The sequence below is a fragment of the Bubalus kerabau genome, chromosome 8 (assembly GCF_029407905.1).
Source record: "Bubalus kerabau isolate K-KA32 ecotype Philippines breed swamp buffalo chromosome 8, PCC_UOA_SB_1v2, whole genome shotgun sequence".
Classification (NCBI taxonomy): domain Eukaryota; kingdom Metazoa; phylum Chordata; class Mammalia; order Artiodactyla; family Bovidae; genus Bubalus; species Bubalus kerabau.
Genome location: NC_073631.1, coordinates 63,820,833 through 63,843,359, shown reverse-complemented (window position 1 = coordinate 63,843,359; position 22,527 = coordinate 63,820,833). Strand labels below are relative to the sequence as shown.

The following is a 22,527-nucleotide window of genomic DNA, read 5'->3' as shown; positions in this document are numbered from 1 at the left end:
TCTAGGTAGATGACTAAATTTTATAAAAATGAAAAAAAAATCATTCGAACTAGGCAAAAACAGTAAATGACTTATAAGAAAAGGAAAATTAGATTATGAATAAACTTTTAACAGCATATTTATGACACTTGCTGTTGCTGCTGCTAAGTCGCCTCAGTCGTGTCCGACTCTGTGCGACCCCATAGACGGCAGCCCGCCAGGCTCCCCCGTCCCTGGGATTCTCCAGGCAAGAACACTGGAGTCGGTTGCCATTTCCTTCTGCAATGTATGAAAGTGAAAAGTGAAAGTGAAGTCGCTCAGTCATATCCGACTCTTGGCGACCCCATGGACTGCAGCCTACCAGGCTCCTCCGCCCATGGGATTTCCCAGGCAAGAGTGCTGGAGTGGGGTGCCATTGCCTTCTCAGATTTATGACACTTAGGGAAAGAAATTACATGCCAAGGAGTTTTATATCTGGAAAAACACTGACTTTCAAGTATAAAGGACAAGCCAACTTGTTATTAACATGCAAGAATTCAGGGCCTATTGTTCCCATGAGTCCTTTCTGAGGAATGAATTTTAGATAGTAACTCGACTAGAGAGACATCTGCATAAGGGCTGGTGGTGAACATCAGTCTTATAGTTGCTGATGGAACTAAAACTAAATGAGGGTGCAAAGGGAATGTATATATTGTATGTAATGGCTGTATGCTAAAATAATACAGTACAATGATTAAAAAGTGTAGAGATATGGGGAAAGCATATTCAAATAACAATTTAACTGCTCTCAAGGATTATAAAATATATTAATAATAGTAGAATTAAGATTGGCATCCTGAGCCTCTTGTATGTGAAAAGGAGGATAGGTAAATGAGTAATCATGAGATATTTTAATCAATCCCCTTGTCCATAAGAGTTAGGACTTCAACTGTGGAAAGAAGATACAGATATGAGACAGATATGCAAAGAAAAAATCCTGCAGTCCTGAATTTGAATTTAAAGTGACAGGATGAACTCATTCGATGTTTTATCTTAAAATAATATAAATAAATATATATATATATATATATATATGTATGTTTTCTATCACTGTCAACAGAAGAAGTCTAGAAAGAATGACCAACTAAGTAGCAATGCCATTCCTATGCACTCAGACCTTGTGGTCTTAATACTATTTCCCACTAAAAGAAACCAGAGCATCTAAGAGCAATGACTGATTTCAAGCCTTGGAAACTGATTTCAAGCTTGGAAATGTACAAGACAGGCTAGTACAACTGTCATACCAGTTAGTGAGGAAGCTATCAATGATTATATAGACTTATGTCAAAAGGATATAGGAGTCAGCTTACAGAAGTTCCCACTGGTTAAAGATGAGACAAATTTGAGCTTCAAAAGGATAATAACTGAAGTAGACTAAAACTCATCAAATGTGTATAAATTCATGAGTTCATAATGATACTGTAAAGAAAACCTAGGGACATTACTTTGCCAACAAAGGTCTGTCTAGTCAAGGCTATGGTTTTTCCAGTAGTTATGTATGGATGAGAGAGTTGGACTCTGAAGAAAGCTGAGTGCCGAATAATTGATGCTTTTGAACTGTGGTGTTGGAGAAGACTCTTGAGAGTCCCTTGGACTTCAAGGAGATCAAACTAGTCCATTCTAAAAGAGATCAGTCCTGAATATTCATTGGAAGGACTGATGCTGAAACTGAAACTTCAATACTTTGGCTACCTGATGTGAAGAACTGACTCATTTGGAAAGACCCTGATGCTGGAAAAGATTGAAGGTGGAAGGAGAAGGGGATGACCAAGGATGAGATGGATGGCATCAGCGACTCAATGGACACGAGTTTGAGTCAACTCTGGGAGTTGGTGATGGACAGGGAGGCCTGACGTGCTGCAGTCCACGGGGTTGCAGAGTTGGACATGACTGAGCGACTGAACTGAACTGACTAAATGACTAGTTTGGGATAATACCACAAGGGCAATGAATTATTTGAAAACTGGCAAGTAGAGAAAAAGAATCAAGCATTTACCCTGCCTTTCTTAGAATAAATAGTACCATTAGTAACTGTGGAGAAAAAATACATGCAAAATTCAGGGAATATTGTTCCCATGAGTCCTTTCTAAGGAATGAACTTTAGACAGTAACTCAACTATCTAATGGAGAAGGCAATGGCACCCCACTCCAGTACTCTTGCCTGGAAAATCCCATGGACGGAGGAGCATGGTGGGCTGCAGTCCATGGGGTCGCTAAGAGTCGGACATGACTGAAGTGACTTAGCAGCAGCAGCAGCAACTATCTAAAGATATATCTAAACGATAATGATGATGAGGGAAACTGACTCTAATATATTTCAGCTACTAAATGAAATATAATTGATATATTAGAACAGCACCATTTTGTAATCCCAATGCAGTAACAGACTTAGTCATAGAGCATCAACAGTGCTAATATCACAAAAATAAAACAAGAGAAAAACACTTAGGATGGCCTCCTGATGAAAGAAAACACCATTTATAACCTTGCTGAAGAAATCAAACTGGAGTCTGGTCAAGCGTCATATCTATCTGCCATTTTCGGGAAATACAGACACAGAGAAACATATTCAATTCTACCACAGGGATGCCACCAACAAAATGCAGAAACTACAGGGCAGATTCCATAGCTCACTTACAAGGAAAAGGAAGGGATGGAAAAGAAATTGGTAGATTAAAATGAGACTTAAAAGACACATCAAACATTTAAAAACTGAACAAAACAATGGTGTCTGGAGATACCCAGTTGGATGATAAAGTTATAAAGCAATATAAGAGGATGATTATAGTAACAGGCAGGTTTGTTTTTTTTTTTCTTTTTTTAGGGAGAAGGAGGAGTTTTTGATGAGATGGAGCATGTGGATGGGACTTTTGGAGTAGCCAACGATCTGTTCCTTTTTGAACATAGCCCTGTTCTTCTGGACTCTGTTTACAAAGATGTTCACCTTTCAATAGCTGATAAAACTATACATTTATTTTGTGTGGTTTTCTGCATTTGTTTCCTTTTACCAGGAAAAGATTTAAAAATTACCCATAGATAATACTACACATCATCTATAGATTCATTGACAATGAAGTGAATGTAAAAGTATAAAATTTGACAAAGCTAATATCCATCAAGTTCACATGAATGGTTCTCTCTAGAGAGGCAGAAGGACAATAAAACTGGGATCAGGGGAGGCCAAAGCGCCTTCTAGTTTATTTGTCACATTCTAATTCCATGAAAGAAAGATGATGCAATTATGTCAAAATGTTAGCAGTAGTCAGACTGGGACATTGAAAGCAAATGTATTTGTGTATTATCTTCTCTTAGTTTTTATTTTTAAATACAAAAATGAGTTTATGAGTGTACATTGTGACTGTAAGCAGTAAATTTTCTAAAAGTGCATTGATGCCATTGACACAGCATTTGTTAAGTCAAAGATAAAACTGTCTTGAGTCCAACTATCTTACTTAAAAATAATAATGTAGGCATCTTTGGAGAATTAGTTCCTTAACATTAAGTGAATGAAAATTTGACTCTCAATGAAGTTTATTCATTGTGATTGTACATCTAAGAATATTCTAATATAAGGGAAATAGAATCAATATTTTCATTCTGATGAAATTTAAAACAACTATACAATTTGCTTAAGGGCTTCCCAGGTGGCTCAATGGTAGAGAATCCACTTGCTAATGCAGGAGATGCTGGTTCAATCCCTGGGTCAGGAAGATCCCCTGGAGAAGGAAATGGCAACCCACTCCAGTATTCTTGCCTGGGAAATCCCATGGACAGAGGAGCCTGGTGGGCTACAGTCCATGGGGTCGCAAAAGAGCCAAACACAATTTAGCAACTGAACAACAGTATACCATTTATTTAAACCACAGATCATTTCCTTCTTTGGCAGGATGTGTAAGGGATTTTAATGAGATCCAATTCATATCAATGGAGTGTTCCCAGATTATTTTCCAGTTTGGAATTTTAAGATCCATTGTCTTTTCAGACTAAATAAAAGCTCTGTGTTAGAAGGGATGTATGTGCATTTGAGAATGTGTATGTGGTTAAATTAACATAAATCATTGAAAATTATTATTGAATTTTTTGCCTTCCTGGTACTTAAGGTCATGATCACTAGGTAGGCAAATCATTACAAATGATTCATAAAAAAATTGGCCATTTGACATTTTACTCCCTAAATGTCCACAGCAATCTCATTCTGCTATGATAGAAAATGAATGTCTGGGGGGCAAATGCCTAGAGTGTTCTTTTGTGTGTTTCTTTTAATTCCTATGATCCCCACAAGAATATCAACTCACAGAAAGAACACAGTCAGATTCTCCTCTGTAAACTCATGTAGGGTATAAATTCACTCATGATGGCTCACAAGTGAGAAAAGAATCAGACCCATAGCCAAGTGACCCTTTTTACATTACCAGGCAAGTAGCTGCACAGTCTCTCCATTGAGATCTGGATCGTCGAGTTGTGAACTTGAGCGAGCTGTTCAATCATAGACACCACCAGCACACACCCTGCAGGGAGCAGAAGAGAAGTCAGCTATGTCACATGGAAAGCTTCTCTGGAGGAATGGAAGAAGAAAGGGGGATATGTGTGTGTCCTTAAGAACACAAACCTTCCCAAAACAGAGAACTCTTCTTTGCCATGATTTTTATAATCGACCACATGAATGAGTATGCTGAGTTTTTAGTGAAATATGATAAGAAAACTATGACTTTGGGGGTCAGAAAGACAGGTTATCAGCTGACTTTTGTCACTTTTAAGCTATGTGACTTCAGGGAAGTAATTGAATCTTGCTTTATGTCCATTTCATTTTGATCATATGGGGGAAAGAGGTGCCATTTACAGGAGTTAGTGTGTAGAAGACAGCCAGCCAGCGCTGAGGACAAGCTCGTGGACGCTGGCCTCTGCTGTCTGCTCTCCCTCCCTTCTGCTGTAGACAGCTTCACTGTGAGTAGGATCATCCCCACCTTACACATGCTCAACTTATGATGCGGGCTCAGATTTTTAATTGCAGAAAAGCAGTGGAAATTGCCCAACATTTGGAGTCAGAAGACCTGGGACTGAGTCCTGCCCTTGAATCTTGGGCTTATCATGTATCCTTTCTAAGCTTGGCTTCCTCACTGCAAAGTAGTTAAGTTTCCTGTAGGGCTGCTGCGATGATTAAATGAGATGATAGTACAAATGAAGATGGCTTTGAAATCAAAACACTATTGTAAAATATTATTTTACCTCTCAGCTATAAAGCACTCTGCTTGAAAGCATGTACCAATACAGTAAGTGTCCAGAAGGAACCTTGGATTAAATTAAGAATATATTTCTCAAGTTACCTTGATGTATGATAATGGTTAAGGAACAGAATTGCTAGGCTAACACCCCTAGAACGTTCTGTCACCAGCCTAAACTGCCAGGGAAGACCAAACCTTCTTTGTCCAAAGGGAGGGGACTCTCTTCTATACACAAGGGGTTAGTTGTTCAAAGATCAGTTACTCTGAGAAGAAACTGTTCAGCTTCACTGAGATAAGAGGAGTGGAATTTATTAGCAGAGGCTGGTTTCCAAGGAGGCAAAAGAAGGACTACATCTAAAATAAAGAAGTTCCAGGGTGGCTGGCCCAGAAATCAGCTCACTATTATCCATCTGCTCAAGAAGCTGGGGACCCAAGTTCACATGCAGTGTCATTAAAACCAAATTTCCACTAGGAATCCTTGAGGGAAAGTGGCTGATAACAGATGTGAATAGTACAACGGGGCTTCTCTAGACAGAAAGAGATTAAACCTCCCATAGAATGAGAGATTGCCAACAAAGGAGAGACTTCCACCTTTCTAGACATTGCAACACCTGATCAGGCTTTGGTCTCGGTTGTCCTGTACCCTTCAGCAAAGCTGGGCTCACCAAATCTGAGATAGTTCACCCTTGATAACCACAGTCTTACTGCTCTGGGAGCATCTTCCTCTGGGGCATTCAACTTCAGTTACCAAGGTGGATTAGGTGTGCTTTAACCTAATCCATGCATTGAGGGCTTTATTACATTGCAGTGAATTCAGTAGCTGATATTTATTAGCACTTTGCAGTCTTAAAAACATTTTCATATATATTTTGTTTTATTTTACCAACAACTTTTCAAGAAAGGGGGCTTCTCTGATGACTCAGATGGTAAAGAATCTGCCTGCAATGTGGGAGACTGGGGTTCAATCTCTGGGCTGGGACGATCCCCTGGGAATGGCCACCCACTCCTGTATTCTTGCTTGGAGAATGCCATGGACAGAGGAGCCTGGTGGGCTATAGCCCATGGGATCACAAAGAGTCAGACACAACTGAGCAACTAACACTTTTTCAAAAGATGGATGCAATGCAATCTCATTTCAAAATATTTTAAAAATATACAGCAGTGTTAAAAGGATAAACGTCACTTAAATCATCCAGAGATAAACAAATTTCACTTTTAAACACAAAATATATATAATATACTTGAATTTTTTAACATTTATAATGCACTTTTCAATCTTGATTTATGTCTCTGCTAATCACTTGTTAAGTTAGGTGGAGCTAAATACATTTTAATAACTGCAATTTAAAATAATTACAAGTAATTATATTGCAATGTTATAAGAGGATGCAGTGTGGTATAGTTGAAAAGGGAGAAGCTTTGAAATAAAAAATAAACTTTTTAAAAAACAAAGTTCAAATACTGGATTAGTCACTTAAAATGGTGCAACTTTGAACAAGTTACCTAACCTTCTGGAACTTCTTATTAAGAGTTTACAAAGAAGACATACAGATGGCTAACAAACACATGAAAAGATGCTCAACATTACTCCTTATCAGAGAAATGCAAATCAAAACCACAATGAGGTACCATCTCACACCAGTCAGAATGGCTGCTATCAAAAAGTCTACAAACAATAAATGCTGGAGAGGGTGTGGAAAAAAGGGAACCCTCTTACACTGTTGGTGGGAATGCAAACTAGTACAGCCACTATGGAGAACAGTGTGGAGATTCCTTAAAAAACTGGAAATAGAACTGTCATATGACCCAGCAATCCCACTGCTGGGTGTACACACCAAGGAAACCAGAATTGAAAGAGACACCTGTACCCCAATGTTCATCACAGCACTGTCTGCAACAGCTAGGACATGGAAGCAACCTAGATGTCCATCAGCAGACGAATGGATAAGAAAGTTGTGGTACATATACACAATGGAGTATTACTCAGGTATTAAAAAGAACACATTTGAGTCAGTTCTAATGAGGTGGATGAAACTGGAGCCTATTATACAGAGTGAAGTAAGTCAGAAAAAAAAAAACCAATACAGTATATTATTAAATTATGGAATTTAGAAAGATGGTAATGACACCTCTATATGCAAGATAGCAAAAGAGACACAGATATAAAGAAAAGACTTTTGGACTCCATAGGAGAAGGTGAGGGTGGGATGATTTGAAAGAATAGCATTGAAACATGCATATTACTATATGTGAAACAGATGACCAGTCCAAGTTCGATGCATGAGACAGGACACTCAAAGCCGGTGCACTGGGACAACCCAGAGGGGTGGGATGGGGACGGAGGTCAGGGGGAGGTTTGGGACAAGGGGATATATGTACCCTCGTGGCTGATTCACGTCAATGTACGGCAAAAACCACCACAATATTGTGAAGTAATCAGCCTCTAATTAAAATAAAAAAAAGAAAAGAGTTTACAGTTAGAGTGTAAGTTCCTTTTGGGAAGGATTGGGGTCTTCCTATTTCTAACTTTGAGTATCTGGCTTGGAGGAAGGAGATAAGAGATGTTGGCTGACTCGAAGCAAACTGACTAGAGAGCCACCTGAGGCACAATTCAGTTGTCACTTGGTAGAGACCTCCATAGAAAAGGGTTAATGAATGCAACCGACTTTGGGTTCTAGCTCAGTCATCTCACGGATGACGTTGCTTACTCTTTGTTCCATCTCATTGCAGGACATGGCTCCACTTCTCATCCTGCTGTGCGACAACCAGCACCCTCTCTTAAGTTAACCAGCAGATTCTCTAGCAAATAGTCACGACACACAGCTCAGGATCAAAGACGAACGCGGTAGAGGTTGGGTTGAGCTCTTGCATAGCAGTCACTTTATAGAGTCTTATCAAGGAGCTGCAGCATTTGTCCCCCAGAGTGGACTTGAAACACACAGGTACATACCTGTTTGTTTTCATCCTTGGCATGGAAGGGCAAATGCAAGGAGAATTGTGCTGCTTGAGACCAACCTGCTTCTTTGTCCTTACAAAGGTGAGGTTTTCTTTTACTCAGAGCAGTCCCAACAAAGACTGATGATTTTCATGGCTCCTTAGCACTACTTACTTAAATAGGAAGTCATTAGATAGTGCCACTTGGCAAGTCCTAAATAAAAAGGAACCCCTTCCCCCCAAAATTTAACTGTCTCTAAAGATTGGGTATATCTTGCCACTATCGCCACTCTGCCTAGTGAAGAGTTGTTATGATCAAAAGAACTCTGCAGAAAAGCAGGTAATGGGGCTTGAAATATGTAAACGCCCGTGCTGGGCTCAGCTTTGATTTGAGTCCCACTCACTTGGACATCCCTGCCCATTTCCACCAAGCTCAACTCCCCTGGGGTTGTTAATTTAGGGTCTGCAGTGAGGTGTGTCCTGAATCCTTTAGTAACAAGAATAGAGAAATTGACTTTGCTATAGTTTCTAATAAGAGGTTTCACTGTCTTGACAGGCTGAAAAAATGTTTTCCCTTGGAGAAATGCATGAGCAGAGTAATTCTTCCCATTATAGACTATTCTCTGGCTGCTAATAAAAAGGACTGGGTTTGCTGAAGCAAGTTTGTCCAAAGTTACTGTTCATTCAAGAAGTGATGAGAGTGGGTGAGAACTGTGTATTTTGCTCAGTGGTCACCATCTGAAATCTTCCATAGGAAAATCTCTTCTCACCTGGCATCTGAAAATAATGAGTATAATAGAAACAGACACCCCTGACATTGTAAGAAAAGAAGCAAATAGGCTAGAATAAAAACACCTGCTACAGGAATCTGCTTCTAGACACACATCTCAGGTAGACTGCAGACTGTACCATGGAATCTTTTTGAAATGAAACAAAACTCTTAAAACTCTAATTATAATCATATCTGTGCTGGCTGGAGATGCGGCCAACTGCAGAGAGAGGTCTATTAGATTTCCCGTTTGTCTGAAGCCTGCACTTCATCGAGAAGCCTTGAAAGCACCTGGCAGTTATCAGAACCAGAGTCGGCGTGACTACACTTCCTTTTTGACCCTGGGTTGGGGCATAAATAATTCATTACATGACTAGAGTATTCTTTGCCATTTTCAAAGAGCTTTGCATACATTTTCATCTCATTTAAACTTCACAACAACTTTACTCATCACTGTAGGAATTATTGCTCTTGTACAGACCAGAAGTCAGAGGTTCAGAAAAGTTAGGTCCTTGCCAAGTATATAGCTAGTGAGCAAAGGAACTGAGACTGGAACCCAGTATGTAGTCTGGGTCCCTTCTGGATGCCAGGCACCATGCTGAGCTGTGAGTATATGCTGAGAACAAGCTGATATGGTTTCTGCCTTCTCAGAGTTTTGTAGATGGCCAAAGAGGTAAGGATTCAACTTGAGAGGAATGGGAAGCTGTGAATAGGTTTTTGAGGAGAAGACTGTTTCCATTTGATCTGTGTCTTGAAAATATCATGCTGGCTGTCCTGAGGAGGAGGGATCTTAGATGGTAAATATTGGGGCAGAGGGATGAAGAAGGAGGCTGTTTTGGGCCTGGGGAGAGATGATAGTTTATTGGATAGCGTAACGAGAGACAGTAAGAGTGGAGGAAAATAGACAAATCTGGGATCTACTGTGGAAGTTGACCCAAGGGGATTTATTAATGAACTGATGAGAAATGTGAGGAAGGCAGAATCAAGGATGACTCTTTCATTTCTGGTTTGGGTACCAGAGAAGTGTAGAACACAGGCGTTAGGGTCACAGCCCACCTGGATTTTTGTCCTTGCATCCCTGTTGGACCAGCATGACATTTTCAAGTTCATTTCCCATATGACCCATCTCCCCCAACCTGGTGCCCCTCTGCAAATGACTAAATTCTGTTCTCAGATTTTCCTAATCAGGTGGGAGCAGAGATTATAGTTTTATATGTTGTAATTCTAACCAACAACCTTTATACCCAGACTTTCTCACTTTGGTGAAAAGGAAATAAGAAAGAAAGGTAGGAAAACAATCACCTAAAATGATCCTACAGCCAGCCTAGTTTCCCTAGGATATTATTTACCAAGCCAGATAGGGTAGCACATAGCCCAGCTGTGAATACTACATTTTTACCTTTTTGTCTGCTTTCTTCTCTCAGTCTGGACATGGATAGGGAAAGAGGGTAGGAGAAGAAAAGAGAGAGGAGGGGAGGAAAGAGAAGGGAGAAACCAGGGTACAGTAGAGAGTGAAGAATCTGGGGCTCAGACAGACCTGGATTCAAATCTTGCTTCTATCACTTATGAGTTGTTATATTTGGTGGGATTGTTAACCTCTCTGAACCCAGATTTTTGGTACCCACAGAACAGAATAATAAAGTGCCCTTGTGTGGTATACATTAAAAATGGTCACAGACATTTTATACTTCTTCCCATGAAGAGGTGATGTCTATTTTCCAGCCCTTTGAATCTGGCCTTGTGACCTTGCTTTGATCAGTAGAATGTAGAAGTGACAGCTTTTCAGATCCAACTCTAGACCCCAAGAGGCCTTGCATCTTCCATTTTTCCCATTTAGAATTTCACAGCCATGAGCTTGAGCTAGTCTGCTGGAGAGGCCACATGAAGGGAAAGTCCAGTAATAGTCTGCCAACTACCAGGTTTGTGAATGTGTGTGTGTGTTAGTTGCTATGAGGCCATTCTAAATATCCAGCTCATCATTCCACCATCTACTAACTGAGTGCAGCAGCAGTGGCGAGCCTACCTACGACTAGCTCAAGGGCCACTGAAAAATGCCCAGGCAAAAAATGCCAACCCACAGGCTTGCAAGCTAATAAATGATTGCTGTGTAAGTACACAGAGGTTTGTAATTCGGCAAACGCTATCTGAAAACCTGGCAAAATTCTTGTGAGGATTAAGTGATACAACACATAGAATGTACATGGTGCCTGGCGCAGAGTAGATGTTTCATGTTAGTTTCTACCCCACCTGCTGGGACCATCATAGGGTAAAGAACGTATCTTCCATGACTCTTTTTTAAAAATAGAAGCTCAGAAACCTATTTTTGAAAAACATGTTGGTGGGAATGCAAACTAGTACAGCCACTGTGGAGAACAGTGTGGAGATTCCTTAAAAAACTGGAAATAGAACTGCCTTATGATCCAGCAATCCCACTGCTGGGCATACACACTGAGGAAACCAGAAGGGAAAGAGACACGAGTACCCCAATGTTCATCGCAGCACTGTTTATAATAGCCAGGACATGGAAGCAACCTAGATGTCCATCAGCAGATGAATGGATAAGAAAGCTGTGGTACATATACACAATGGAGTATTACTCAGCCATTAAAAAGAATACATTTGAATCAGTTCTAATGAGGTGGATGAAACTGGAGCCTATTATACAGAGTGAAGTAAGCCAGAAAGAAAAACACCAATACAGTATACTAATGCATATATATGGAATTTAGAAAGATGGTAACAATAACCTTGTGTATGAGACAGCAAAAGAGACACTGATGTATAGAACAGTCTTATGGACTCTGTGGGAGAGGGAGAGGGTGGGAAGATTTGGGAGAATGGCATTGAAACATGTAAAATATCATGTATGAAACGAGTTGCCAGTCCAGGTTCGATGCACGATACTGGATGCTTGGGGCTGGTGCACTGGGACGACCCAGAGGGATGGTATGGGGAGGGAGGGGGGAGGAGGGTTCAGGATGGGGAACACATGTATACCTGTGGCGGATTCATTTGGATGTTTGGCAAAACTAATACAATTATGTAAAGTTTAAAAATAAAATAAAATTAAAAAAAAAAGAAAAACATGTAACATCACTAATCTTTTTCCTTTTCTATGGTTGAATTTACTTTTATTATAGATATTTTGTATTTTCAATGTATTTGGGCAGATTAGGCTCTGTATCCTAAACCAATCATCACCTGGAATATTATTTTTATGAGAAAATGCTCAGTGAGTTTCAAACTGCCATCTCTCCCAAAAACACTGGCAGTGAAAGAGGCACTATATTGGACAATTACTGGTGAGAACAAGGCTAAGGGCATCCAAGTGGGGGCAGAGTCCAAGCAAAGCAGCAAGAGGCAATTAGCAAAATACAGAATAGTGTGCTTGGCTAATTTAGAAATATATAAAAAACAATGATAAGGAAAAGACAATGAGGACACTGGGAGTCAATCCATCCTGTTCTTATTCAACACATACTTACTAGCGCCCACTATGTGCTCAGAGGCTTGAGTATACAAAGAATGAGAGAAAGCACAGAACACTAGGAAATGCTGAAGATTAGAAAAATAATCTAGTTATTGCAACCTGCAAGTGTTTGGTGGCGGGACCTATTAGTGCTTTGGGAACACATCAGAAGAAGAAACTAACACTGCCTTTGGTAAGTAGTGACATTTTCCTGGAGGAGTTCAGTGTTATAAGATAGGAGGACCTTATTTGACAGAAAAAAGGCAGGAAAGGACTTCAGGAAGAGAGTAGCCGTATTTCTAAAGATTTGAATGTGAGAATGAGAAGAGCTGGCCAAGACTAGAGCCCAGGCTCCATGGGAAAGGAAGAGTAAGAAAGTTAGGAAGGAGATAGATCATGAAGAGGCTTGAAGCTCAGATTACAGACCACCAGCTTCATGCTCTAAAATATGCTGCTGCTGCTGCTAAGCGGCTTCAGTCGTGTCTGACTCTGTGCAACCCCATAGACGGCAGCCCACCAGGCTCCTCTGTCCCTGGGATTCTCCAGGCAAGAATACTGGAGTGGGTTGCCATTTCCTTTTCCACTAGAATATAGATTAATGGTTTTCAAACATTTTGCTCTGAACCCCTAAAAGAAATTTGAAAAGCTATGTACCCTTTTACATTTTAATGGATGTTAAAGTATTATTAAGGGATATAAGTTCCATTAGTTGCAAGGGGTACAATCCCAGGAAGATTGTAAATATTACAATAGAAAAATTACATTAATCTTCCATATGTATCCAAAAGAATCTAAATATTATAATGACTTTTACTTACTCTCATCTACTTTAAAAATATATAATCAAATTCTTCTTTCACAGTGTAAAATTTGCATTGATAATCCCTTTCCTTGAACTCATATTTCAGTGAAAAGTCTATTTCACTGAATTTTACTTCCACTAGAGTTTTATCCCAATATAATGTATTTTTATGGTTGAAGGTATTTTTTCACACTAAAAATATGTATAAAATTTAAATAAAACCTTTACTTTCTTGTGAATAAAACACTGAAAGTATTTTAAAAATTCTGGATAGAGTTTTCTTTATTAGTAAAATTAACTTATCTAAGCAATATGTATTGTCAATTTGATAAACAATTTCTAAATAATAAAGGTAAAATTTTCTTGGAATTCCATCTTTTAATGAGATGGTTGGACTATTTCAATTAATACCTGTATCTTTTGAAAAATATTACTTACTCTTGTAAAGACACAAGGTTCATGTAAAGTATCATGTCTTTTTTTTTAATTGAAGTATAGTTGATTACAATTTGTGTTAACTACTGCTGTACAGCAAAGTGATTCAGATATATATATATATGTATGTGTATACATTCTTTTTTAAATATACACTTCTCCATTATGGTTTATCATAGAATATTGAATATAGTTCTCTATGCTATACAGTAAGACCTTGTTGTTTATCCGTTCTATATATAAAAGCTTACATCTGCTAACCCCAATGTTCTTATTTTTCATTTTTAAAGAGGTAACAGCTGAGAAAACATGCTTACTTAAATAAGTAAAAGAGACTGCAAGGACTTCTGATATGGTGGTATCACTCAATTCTTTAACTCCTCTGAGTTAAATGTCAAAAATCTGAAAGTGATCAATCACTGAAAATTATTGTGTCCCTAAATTGTGTTGAAAGCAAAAAACTTGATAAAACTGAGTTGCAAAAACATTTGCTGCCCAATCAATGGAGACTTTCACTTTCTCAATTTCTGAGAAATATTTTAAAAGGACTTACCTTTTAATTCTACCTACTACAATTTCACTTAGAGAGATCTTGTTAAAAACTAATATGCTCAGAAACAATTGGCAAGTTGAAATATTGTTCTTTTCAATACTCTTTTGCCTATACAACATTTGAGGTAAAATTCTTTATCTTATTGTGTACCTCATAGACATTTTTGTCAAATGTTGGAGCTGCAGATATAGTTCATTCAAGCTATGAAAAATGTCCTCTGTATGGGAAATAGATGGGGAAACAGTGGAAACAGTGTCAGACTTTATTTTTCTGGGCTCCAAAATCACTACAGATGGTGACTGCAGCCATGAAATTAAAAGACTCTTACTCCTTGGAAGGAAAGTTATGACCAACCTAGATAGCATATTCAAAAGCAGAGACATTACTTTGCCAACAAAGGTTCGTCTAGTCAAGGCTATGGTTTTTCCAGTGGTCATGTATGGATGTGAGAGTTGGACTGTGAAGAAAGCTGAGTGCTGAAGAATTGATGCTTTTGAACTGTGGTGTTGGAGAAGACTCTTGAGAGTCCCTTGGACTGCAAAGAGATCCAACCAGTCCATTCTGAAGGAGATCAACCCTGGGATTTCTTTGGAGGGAATGATGCTAAAGCTGAAACTCCAGTACTTGGGCCACCTCATGGGAAGAGTTGACTCAGTGGAAAAGACTCTGATGCTGGAAGGGATTGGGGGCAGGAGGAGAAGGGGACGACAGAGGATGAGATGGCAGGATGGCATCACTGACTCGATGGACATGAGTCTCAGTGAACTCCGGGAGTTGGTGATGGACAGGGAGGCCTGGCATGCTGCGATTCATGGGGTCGCAAAGAGTCGGACACAACTGAGCGACTGATCTGATCGGATCTGATAAACCTAAATGGCGAAGTCAGATCTTATTATCAAAGAAATTAACCAATCAGATTTTCTTTCAGAAGAGTATAACTTTATTTTTCCATTTACTTTTATATTTGAATTTTAAGATAGAGGATGGATGGATAGAAAAAGATGGATTAATGGGTGGGTGGATAGATGGACAGATGGATGAATAGAAAGAAGGGTAGACAAATAATGAGTAAATGGATAGATAGAAAAATAATCTTAGACTATGCCCAATCATTTTTATCCACAAACTTAATTGCTAACTTGAGAAGTTCTCACCTGCCAGCAACAGCTTACTACTGCCAAATTTCTCACATTTTGTTGAAAGAAAAAGGTGTTTACTTTTACTTGTCTACTTAACAATCCAAATTTAGAAATTAAATAAAACAATAAAACAACATCTAAACTCATTATAAATATAAACCTAGATGGTTTTGCAAGGAAATATACCTGAATATCAATAGTGATCATCTGAGTTTGGGGACTACAGTTCATTACATTCTTTTAAAATATCTGTATTTTCTAAAATCTCTATGGAAGTCATATATTCTTTTATAGCTACAAAAAAAAAACAATAAATTGTATTTTATCAAACAATATCTCATTGAATAAGCTTTTTAATAGTTGCCTTCTACTTCAATAAGCTTAAGGAAATTATGAAAATACCTTTGTTCTTTCAGCTCTCTACTAGGTGTTTTCACAAACTATATCTCATTTAATTCTCACAGCAACCTCATGAGATTGGTACTTCCCATTTTACAGATGAGAAATATGAGACTCAGAGAGGTTAAGCAATATACCTGAGGCCTTTCAGACAAGTAGTGATTCAACTGCTCATGGGCTAGCTAGTGATTCCTACCCAGATCTATTGAAATTTGAAATTTATACACTGCTGACTATCACAGTGCATACATTAAAATTTTGGATTCTGAAAGTGAAAATTATCATTTGTGTTAACTAAAATAATAATTGCTATAGTGATGTCTATATGATTTGTGAATATAGTTTCTTAATATTCTTTTCACTTTCTAATGATGTTTTCTGGAGAACAAAGTGTTTAATATAGTACAACTTGTATTTTCTTTTTGTATAGTTCTTTTGATTTCATATCTAAGAGTCTTCATGCAGTCCAAAATCACAAAGATTTTTCTTCTGTACTTTTTCTGAAAGTTTTTAGTTTTAGTTTTCACCTTGAGGTCTAAGATCTATTTTGAGTTAATAATTATGTATGATTTGGAGTAAGGAATCAGATAGTGTCAGCTCTTTAACTGGTTTCTTTGAAATTTTTGGCTATTCTGGCTTCTTGTCTTTTCCATACAAATTTTAGGATCAGCTTGCCAATTTTTACAAAAAAAAAGATGTTAGGATTTTGAAGGAATTGTATTTAGTCTATTAGATCAATGTGCAGAGTATTGCCATCTTAACACTATTGAGTCTTCTGATCCATTAGCCTGAAGTATCTCTCCTTTTCTGTAAAGCACCTTTAATTTCTCTTTACAATGTTTTATAGTTTTCAGTATAGAGTAATTACATTTCTTTTGTTAAATTTATTCCTATTTTTATCATATTATGAATGGAAATTGTTTTCTTAATTTCAGTTCTTAAACATTTGCTGTTAATATAAATAAATATAAATTTTTATATTAATCTTGAATCTTACCACCTTGCTAAACTTGCTAATTCTAGTACTTTTATGGTAAATACCTTAGGATTTTATATATTCAGGAACATGTCTGAAAATATTGTTTTACTTATTTCTTTCCAATTTGCTTGCTTAAATTATTTTTCTTTCTTTATTAAGCTGAATAGAATCTTCAAAACAATGTTAAGTACAAGTGGTGAAATAGACATCTACCATGTTTCTGATTTTGAGAGAAAAGCATTCAGTCTTCCCTCATTAAATATAACATTAGTAATAACTTTTCATAGATGCTCTTTATCATGTTAAGGAAGTTCCTTTTTCTTTCATAACTTCTTGAGTGGTTTTAACATGGATGGGTGATTGATTCTGTCAAATTATTTTTCAGTTTCTATCAGGATGATAATGTAGTTATAGCTTCTATTCTACTAATCTGGTATATCCTATTAATTGATTTTCAGATCTTAAAACAGCCATGCATTCCTAGCATAAATGGTACTTTATCATGGGGTATAACCTAGTTTATATGTTGCTGGATGCAGTTTTTTAATGTTTTTTAAGGATTTTTGTGTCTATGTTCATACAGGATATCAGTCTCTTATTTCCTTTTCTTGTGATGTCTTTGTCTGGATTTGATATTAATGTAAAAGATGGAATGATCTGGAAAGTATTCTTTCCTCTTATATTTTATGAAAAAAAGGGAATGAATTTAAATGGGTTGGTGAATACATTCAAAGTTGCGGCTAAGTTGGCTTCACTTTTCTTAGGCTCTTTCAGGTCTTCCCAACACTTGCACAGTTTCCAAATCAGTCAGGGATGTGTGGAGACCTTATCTTGGCCTTCTATGATGCTCACATTACTAGGGCTTCACTGTGAAATTTCTGGCTGATCGTCATTGTCTCACCTAGGGCCAAAACCTTAAGCTAGCAAACTGCGTGTTCTCCTTGTTAATTCCCAACAGAGTCCATCACTTTTAGCCAACAAAGCCATCTTTGAATCCTGGCTGAATCAAGCCTGTCCCATTAGCAGTAGACCTGCTGGTTTTTGCAGACGGCTCCACAGTAATGAAACTACTGTTCTTACTAACTAAGCTGAGGGCCAGGGTAGATGGAGCAGCCTCAGGCAAAAAGGTCAGAGTTTTACTGTTCTTCTTGAAGTGCAAGCAGTTTTTCAAGAATAAACATTCCTCAATTCACTGTGGTCCAATGGTTGATTTTTAGTGTCCCAAAATGGTTGCTTAAGACAGTCTTTCCAGTTATGCTTGGCCTTTTGCACAGAGGGCTCACGAGCCCCTCATACCATAATAATCAGAATTCCCTCTTGCACTTGTTTATATCTGAAAGAATCTAGGGCTTATGTTAAAGGGCAATCTAATCTGTTTTAATTTACATTTGACATTTTTAAATTGTGGGAATCATACTTTTAAAAAAAGGACTTTGTCCAGGGAAAGATTCGGAAGATTTGTCCTCTTTGTTAACATTGAAGAACAATTAGTTTATGAGAGAAAGGGAATAATAATGGAGTAATTTGTTTTTCTTTTCAAATTCTGAGTGTGAAGGCCGGGAGAAAAAATCTTGACTATCAACCCCTTCCCCCTCAGCAACAAAACAAAACAAAACAAAAAACCCTCAACCCACAGCATTCTCTTCATCTATTAATTTCCACTATATAGTCATGCCTATTTGGTGAATCACTTTGGGATTCAGTCACATACATTCTCTTTTGCAATACTCCTTAGCATTTAGTTTGGAAACTTTTCTTTTTTAATCATTTCTATGAGTGGTTGGCAGAATGACAAGATTAGTGAGGGCAGAACCTCAGAATGTGATTGGATATCACTTCTGTGATTATGTTATGTTCTATGATAAGAGAGGGGCTTCCCATTTGTTGCTACTGGTGAAGAACTTGTCTGCCAATGCAGGAGACATAAGAGACTTGGGTTGGGAAGATTCCCAGGAGGAGGGCATGGCAACCCACTCCAGTATTCTTGCCTTGACAATCCCATAGACAGAGGAGCCTGGTAGGTTACAGTCCATGGGGTCGCACGGAGTGGGACATGACTAAAGCGACCTAGCACACAGGATAAGAGAGATTTTGCATATGCAGTTAAGGACTTTAGTTAGTCTACTTTGAGTTAGTCAAGTTTATTGGACCCAACATAATCAGGTGAACCCTGTAAACAGAGGATTTTTTTTTTTTCCCTCTAGCTGTTCTTAAAGAAATAGGTATGTTGTTAACTTCCTTTGTAAAGGAGTAGCCTCTAAGAGGGAGAAGGCAATGGCACCCCACTCCAGTACTCTTGCCTGGCAAATCCCATGGACGGAGGAGCCTGGTAGGCTGCAGTCCATGGGGTCGCAAAGAGTCGGACACGACTGAGCGACTTTCCTTTCACTTTTCACTTTCATGCATTGGAGAAGGAAATGGCAACCCACTCCAGTGTTCTTGCCTAGAGAATCCCAGGGACGGGGGAGCCTGTGGGCTGCCATCTATGGGGTGGCACAGAGTCGGACACGACTGACGTGACTTAGCAGCAGCAGCCTCTAAGAGCTGAGAGTGATCCTGGCTGACAGTTTGTAAGTACATGGGACCTCAGTCCTGAAAATCCAAGAAACTAAATTCTGCCAACAACCAGTGAACTTGCAAGAGGACCTGAGTCTCAATTCACATTGCAACCCCAGCTGACATCTCAATTTCAGCCTTGTAAAATTCTGAGCAGAGAACCCGGTTATGTTATGTCCAGATTTCTCATGTGCAGAAATTGTGAGACAGTAAATTTACATTGTCTTAAACTGAAGAATGTATGGCAATTTATTACACAGCAATAGAAAGCTAATAAACTATGAACTTTTTTTTTTTTTCCCCATAAGTGCATCTTTCAATAAGAGAGCCAAGATTTGAGAATTTGTAGTTACGCAGATAAAGATTGACAAGTAATTATTCAGTTTGCTCGGGCCTCTTTGCTTTATATTAGGTTTAATTTTAGGCCTTTTATAGCATATTTTCAATTGTTTTTTACTGATTTCTCAAAGAGTTCATAATCACAACTCCTTTGGGTGCTTACTATGTACTGAGCACAGTTGTAAGTCCTTCATGTGTATTTACTCCACATCACCCTGGCTTCCCAGGTGGCTCAGTGGTTAAAAAAAAAGAAAAGAAAAACAAAACCCTGTCTGCCAATGCAGGAGATGTAAGATACCAGGGTTCCATTCCTGGGTCAAGAAGATCCCCTAGAGGAGGAAATGGCACCCCATTCCAGTATTCTTGCCTGGACAATCCTATGGACAGAGGAGCCTGGCAGGCTACAGGTCCATGGGGTTGCAAAGAGTCAGACACAACAGAGGTATGAACATATACCTAAGCCTCCACACCGTCCTAGGATGCAGGTCCCATGTAATTTCATCTTATAGACAGGGGACACGAGGTACAGAGGGTGAAGCTGTGCCCTTATGTCACGTATGTACAGAGAGGCAGAGCTAGGACTCAAATCCAGACAGTCTGAGCCCAGAGTCCAAGCTCTCTTACTCTTAACCACCAGGTCTTACTATTGTTTATGCAAGCTCATCTAGAAAATGTGGAATATTCAGAAAGCGCTGAAAAGAAATTACAAATCATTTGTAACCTCATCACTCACAGATAACCACACAACCACAATTGGCATTTCGCTGTTCATCCTATCTGGGACAACAGCTATATAATCAGAGAGGTGGGTACATTATAACTTCTGGGGGATTTCACTCCACTTAATGTTTTGCGACATTTTTTTTTCCCTCTTTCTCATAATATATTTAAACTATAATCTAGTTTACTGTGTCTCCCTTTCCCTCCAGAAAAGAATTTATTCACTTTCTTCTTGAGGAAAAGCATACTGTCCACTGTTTTTCAATTTTGCACACTTTGGGATCTTTCCCCAGAATTGTGCCCCTCTCTCTAGAGTGTCTTTGTGGGTCTTCTCTGCAGGGGTATGACCCCAGAACAAGCCAGAAAAACAAAAGGCAGATGTGAGCTTAGTGAAAAATCGAGGTGATCGTAAACCTACCATCTGCGCCAAGGTTGGGGTTAAATTCTATGATAATCTAAAAATAAAAGTAGAGGATTTAGGAGAGGGGAAATGGGAAAGTGAGGGACAAAGTGCAGAGGGTTGCATGAAGCTGCAGCTGGGAACCAGAGGGCATATGGCTACACCTCGAGCCTCAGCAGGGCCTGTGAGAGTGAAGGTGAGCAGGCATCGGAGGGAGTGACTGCAGACTGCCAATACCAGCCAAAGAGCTGCACCAGCCATGAATGACACTTCCATGTGGGAGCTCTGAGGGCCGGGGACTGTAAGTGTCAGGGAGACACACAGTCTCTCCCCAAGAACCGAGAGCAACCCTCAGAGAGGGGAGCAGGAAAAGAGCCCTGAATTATCCGGAGAGACTAAATCTAAACCCACGAGTGGAAAGATGAAATGTTTTCTGTCCTCAGCAGTGACTGTGATGGTTTATGAACAAGTGTTCAGATATAGAAAAATAGAGAAAATAAAATTTCTGTCCATGTAAATTGTTATCATAGATTTTCAACCTTCTCTGCTGGCTCTGTCTAAATCTTTCCTATTTTTGTCAGTGACATTGTTACTTTACCATTCCTGCTGGCTGAATGCTTAGGATCATTTCCTCTTTATCATTCAAACATAAAGTCATCCCTGACCATTGTATGTGTGATGTGGGGGTTGGTTTTAACTTTACTCCCAAGGCATTTTATATACTTAACCAAACATGAATAATGGAAAAAAGGTTTTTTTTTTTTTTTTTAACTCTTTAAAAAGCTTCCTGAGCACCAAATAGGGCTTAAATAAAAACAAAAAACAAAAACAACCTCAAAAGTCAATGAATACATTTAAATGTCAATGACTTCGAAATGTAAGGATTATTTTGCCCCTAAATCATCCATGTAAAGAAAATAATGTTTTGCAAAAATAACCATGACTTAATATTGATTTCATAACATTTGAAAAGCAACAGAAAGAGGCCCTGCCCATTCCAGCACAGTAAAATCAGAGTTTGCTTGGTGATCAAATGAAATGTATAGTTCAGTGCAAAGAAATTATGGTAAAACTAGGGAAAGAGGCCATTAGGGTTTTGCATGGCTTAGTTCTGGTTTTGGAATATGTTCAAGGCCATGCCCTCCAGATCTGCTGGCTGGTTCCCACTGCAAAGGCTCTTCCTGGCATAGGCACTGCGGTTGTTTGTTTATGATGGGGATGTTGGCTCAGTCACTCAGTAACTTCTACAGTGGCTCCTTGTGGAGCATCTCTCCAGTCACGACAGTCCCCACTTCCATGAGCATTGCCACCTCCCTCCACGAAACTGGCAGCCACATCTGCACTGTGAGCTCTCTTCACTCCCACCTGCCTCTTATTCACTGATCTAAAGACTTAGCCCAGATTCTTTCTTCTAGGAAGTTAGATTGACAGCCAGAAGGAGAGTCCCTCTCTGTGTGAGTTGCTCTCTTATGTGCAAACTCTGGATTATGGGAGCCAATGAGTTGGAAGGCATATAGTCTTGCTTTTTCATCTGAAAATTTTTGAGATTAACAGAAGTCCAACCGGCAACTCCTCCTTTACTCCCACCCTCTCCAAGAGGCTCTCCCTCTTACCACCAGCTGAGAGTGGAGTGAGCTTACTTTGCTGCTTTCTAAGACACTTCCACATTTGGCCGGTGACTAAGGGCATCCCCAGGTCCCCTTTCAGGACATACCTCCCACCGCCACAACTGCTGAAGGCACACACTTGACCCACAAAATTGTGGTATGACAAAATGGCTATTTTAAAATTTG

General features: G+C 38.9%; 1 protein-coding gene across 1 annotated transcript in view; it reads right to left on the bottom strand.

The window, feature by feature from the left end:
- The window catches only part of AOAH (acyloxyacyl hydrolase), a 184,338-nt gene that overhangs the window by 159,552 nt on the left and 2,259 nt on the right, over positions 1–22,527 (bottom strand). Inside the window, exon 2 of the mRNA XM_055590397.1 lies at positions 4,431–4,526. Within this exon, the coding sequence (XP_055446372.1) occupies positions 4,431–4,526 (96 nt within the window). The remainder of the gene's footprint in view (positions 1–4,430; positions 4,527–22,527) is intronic.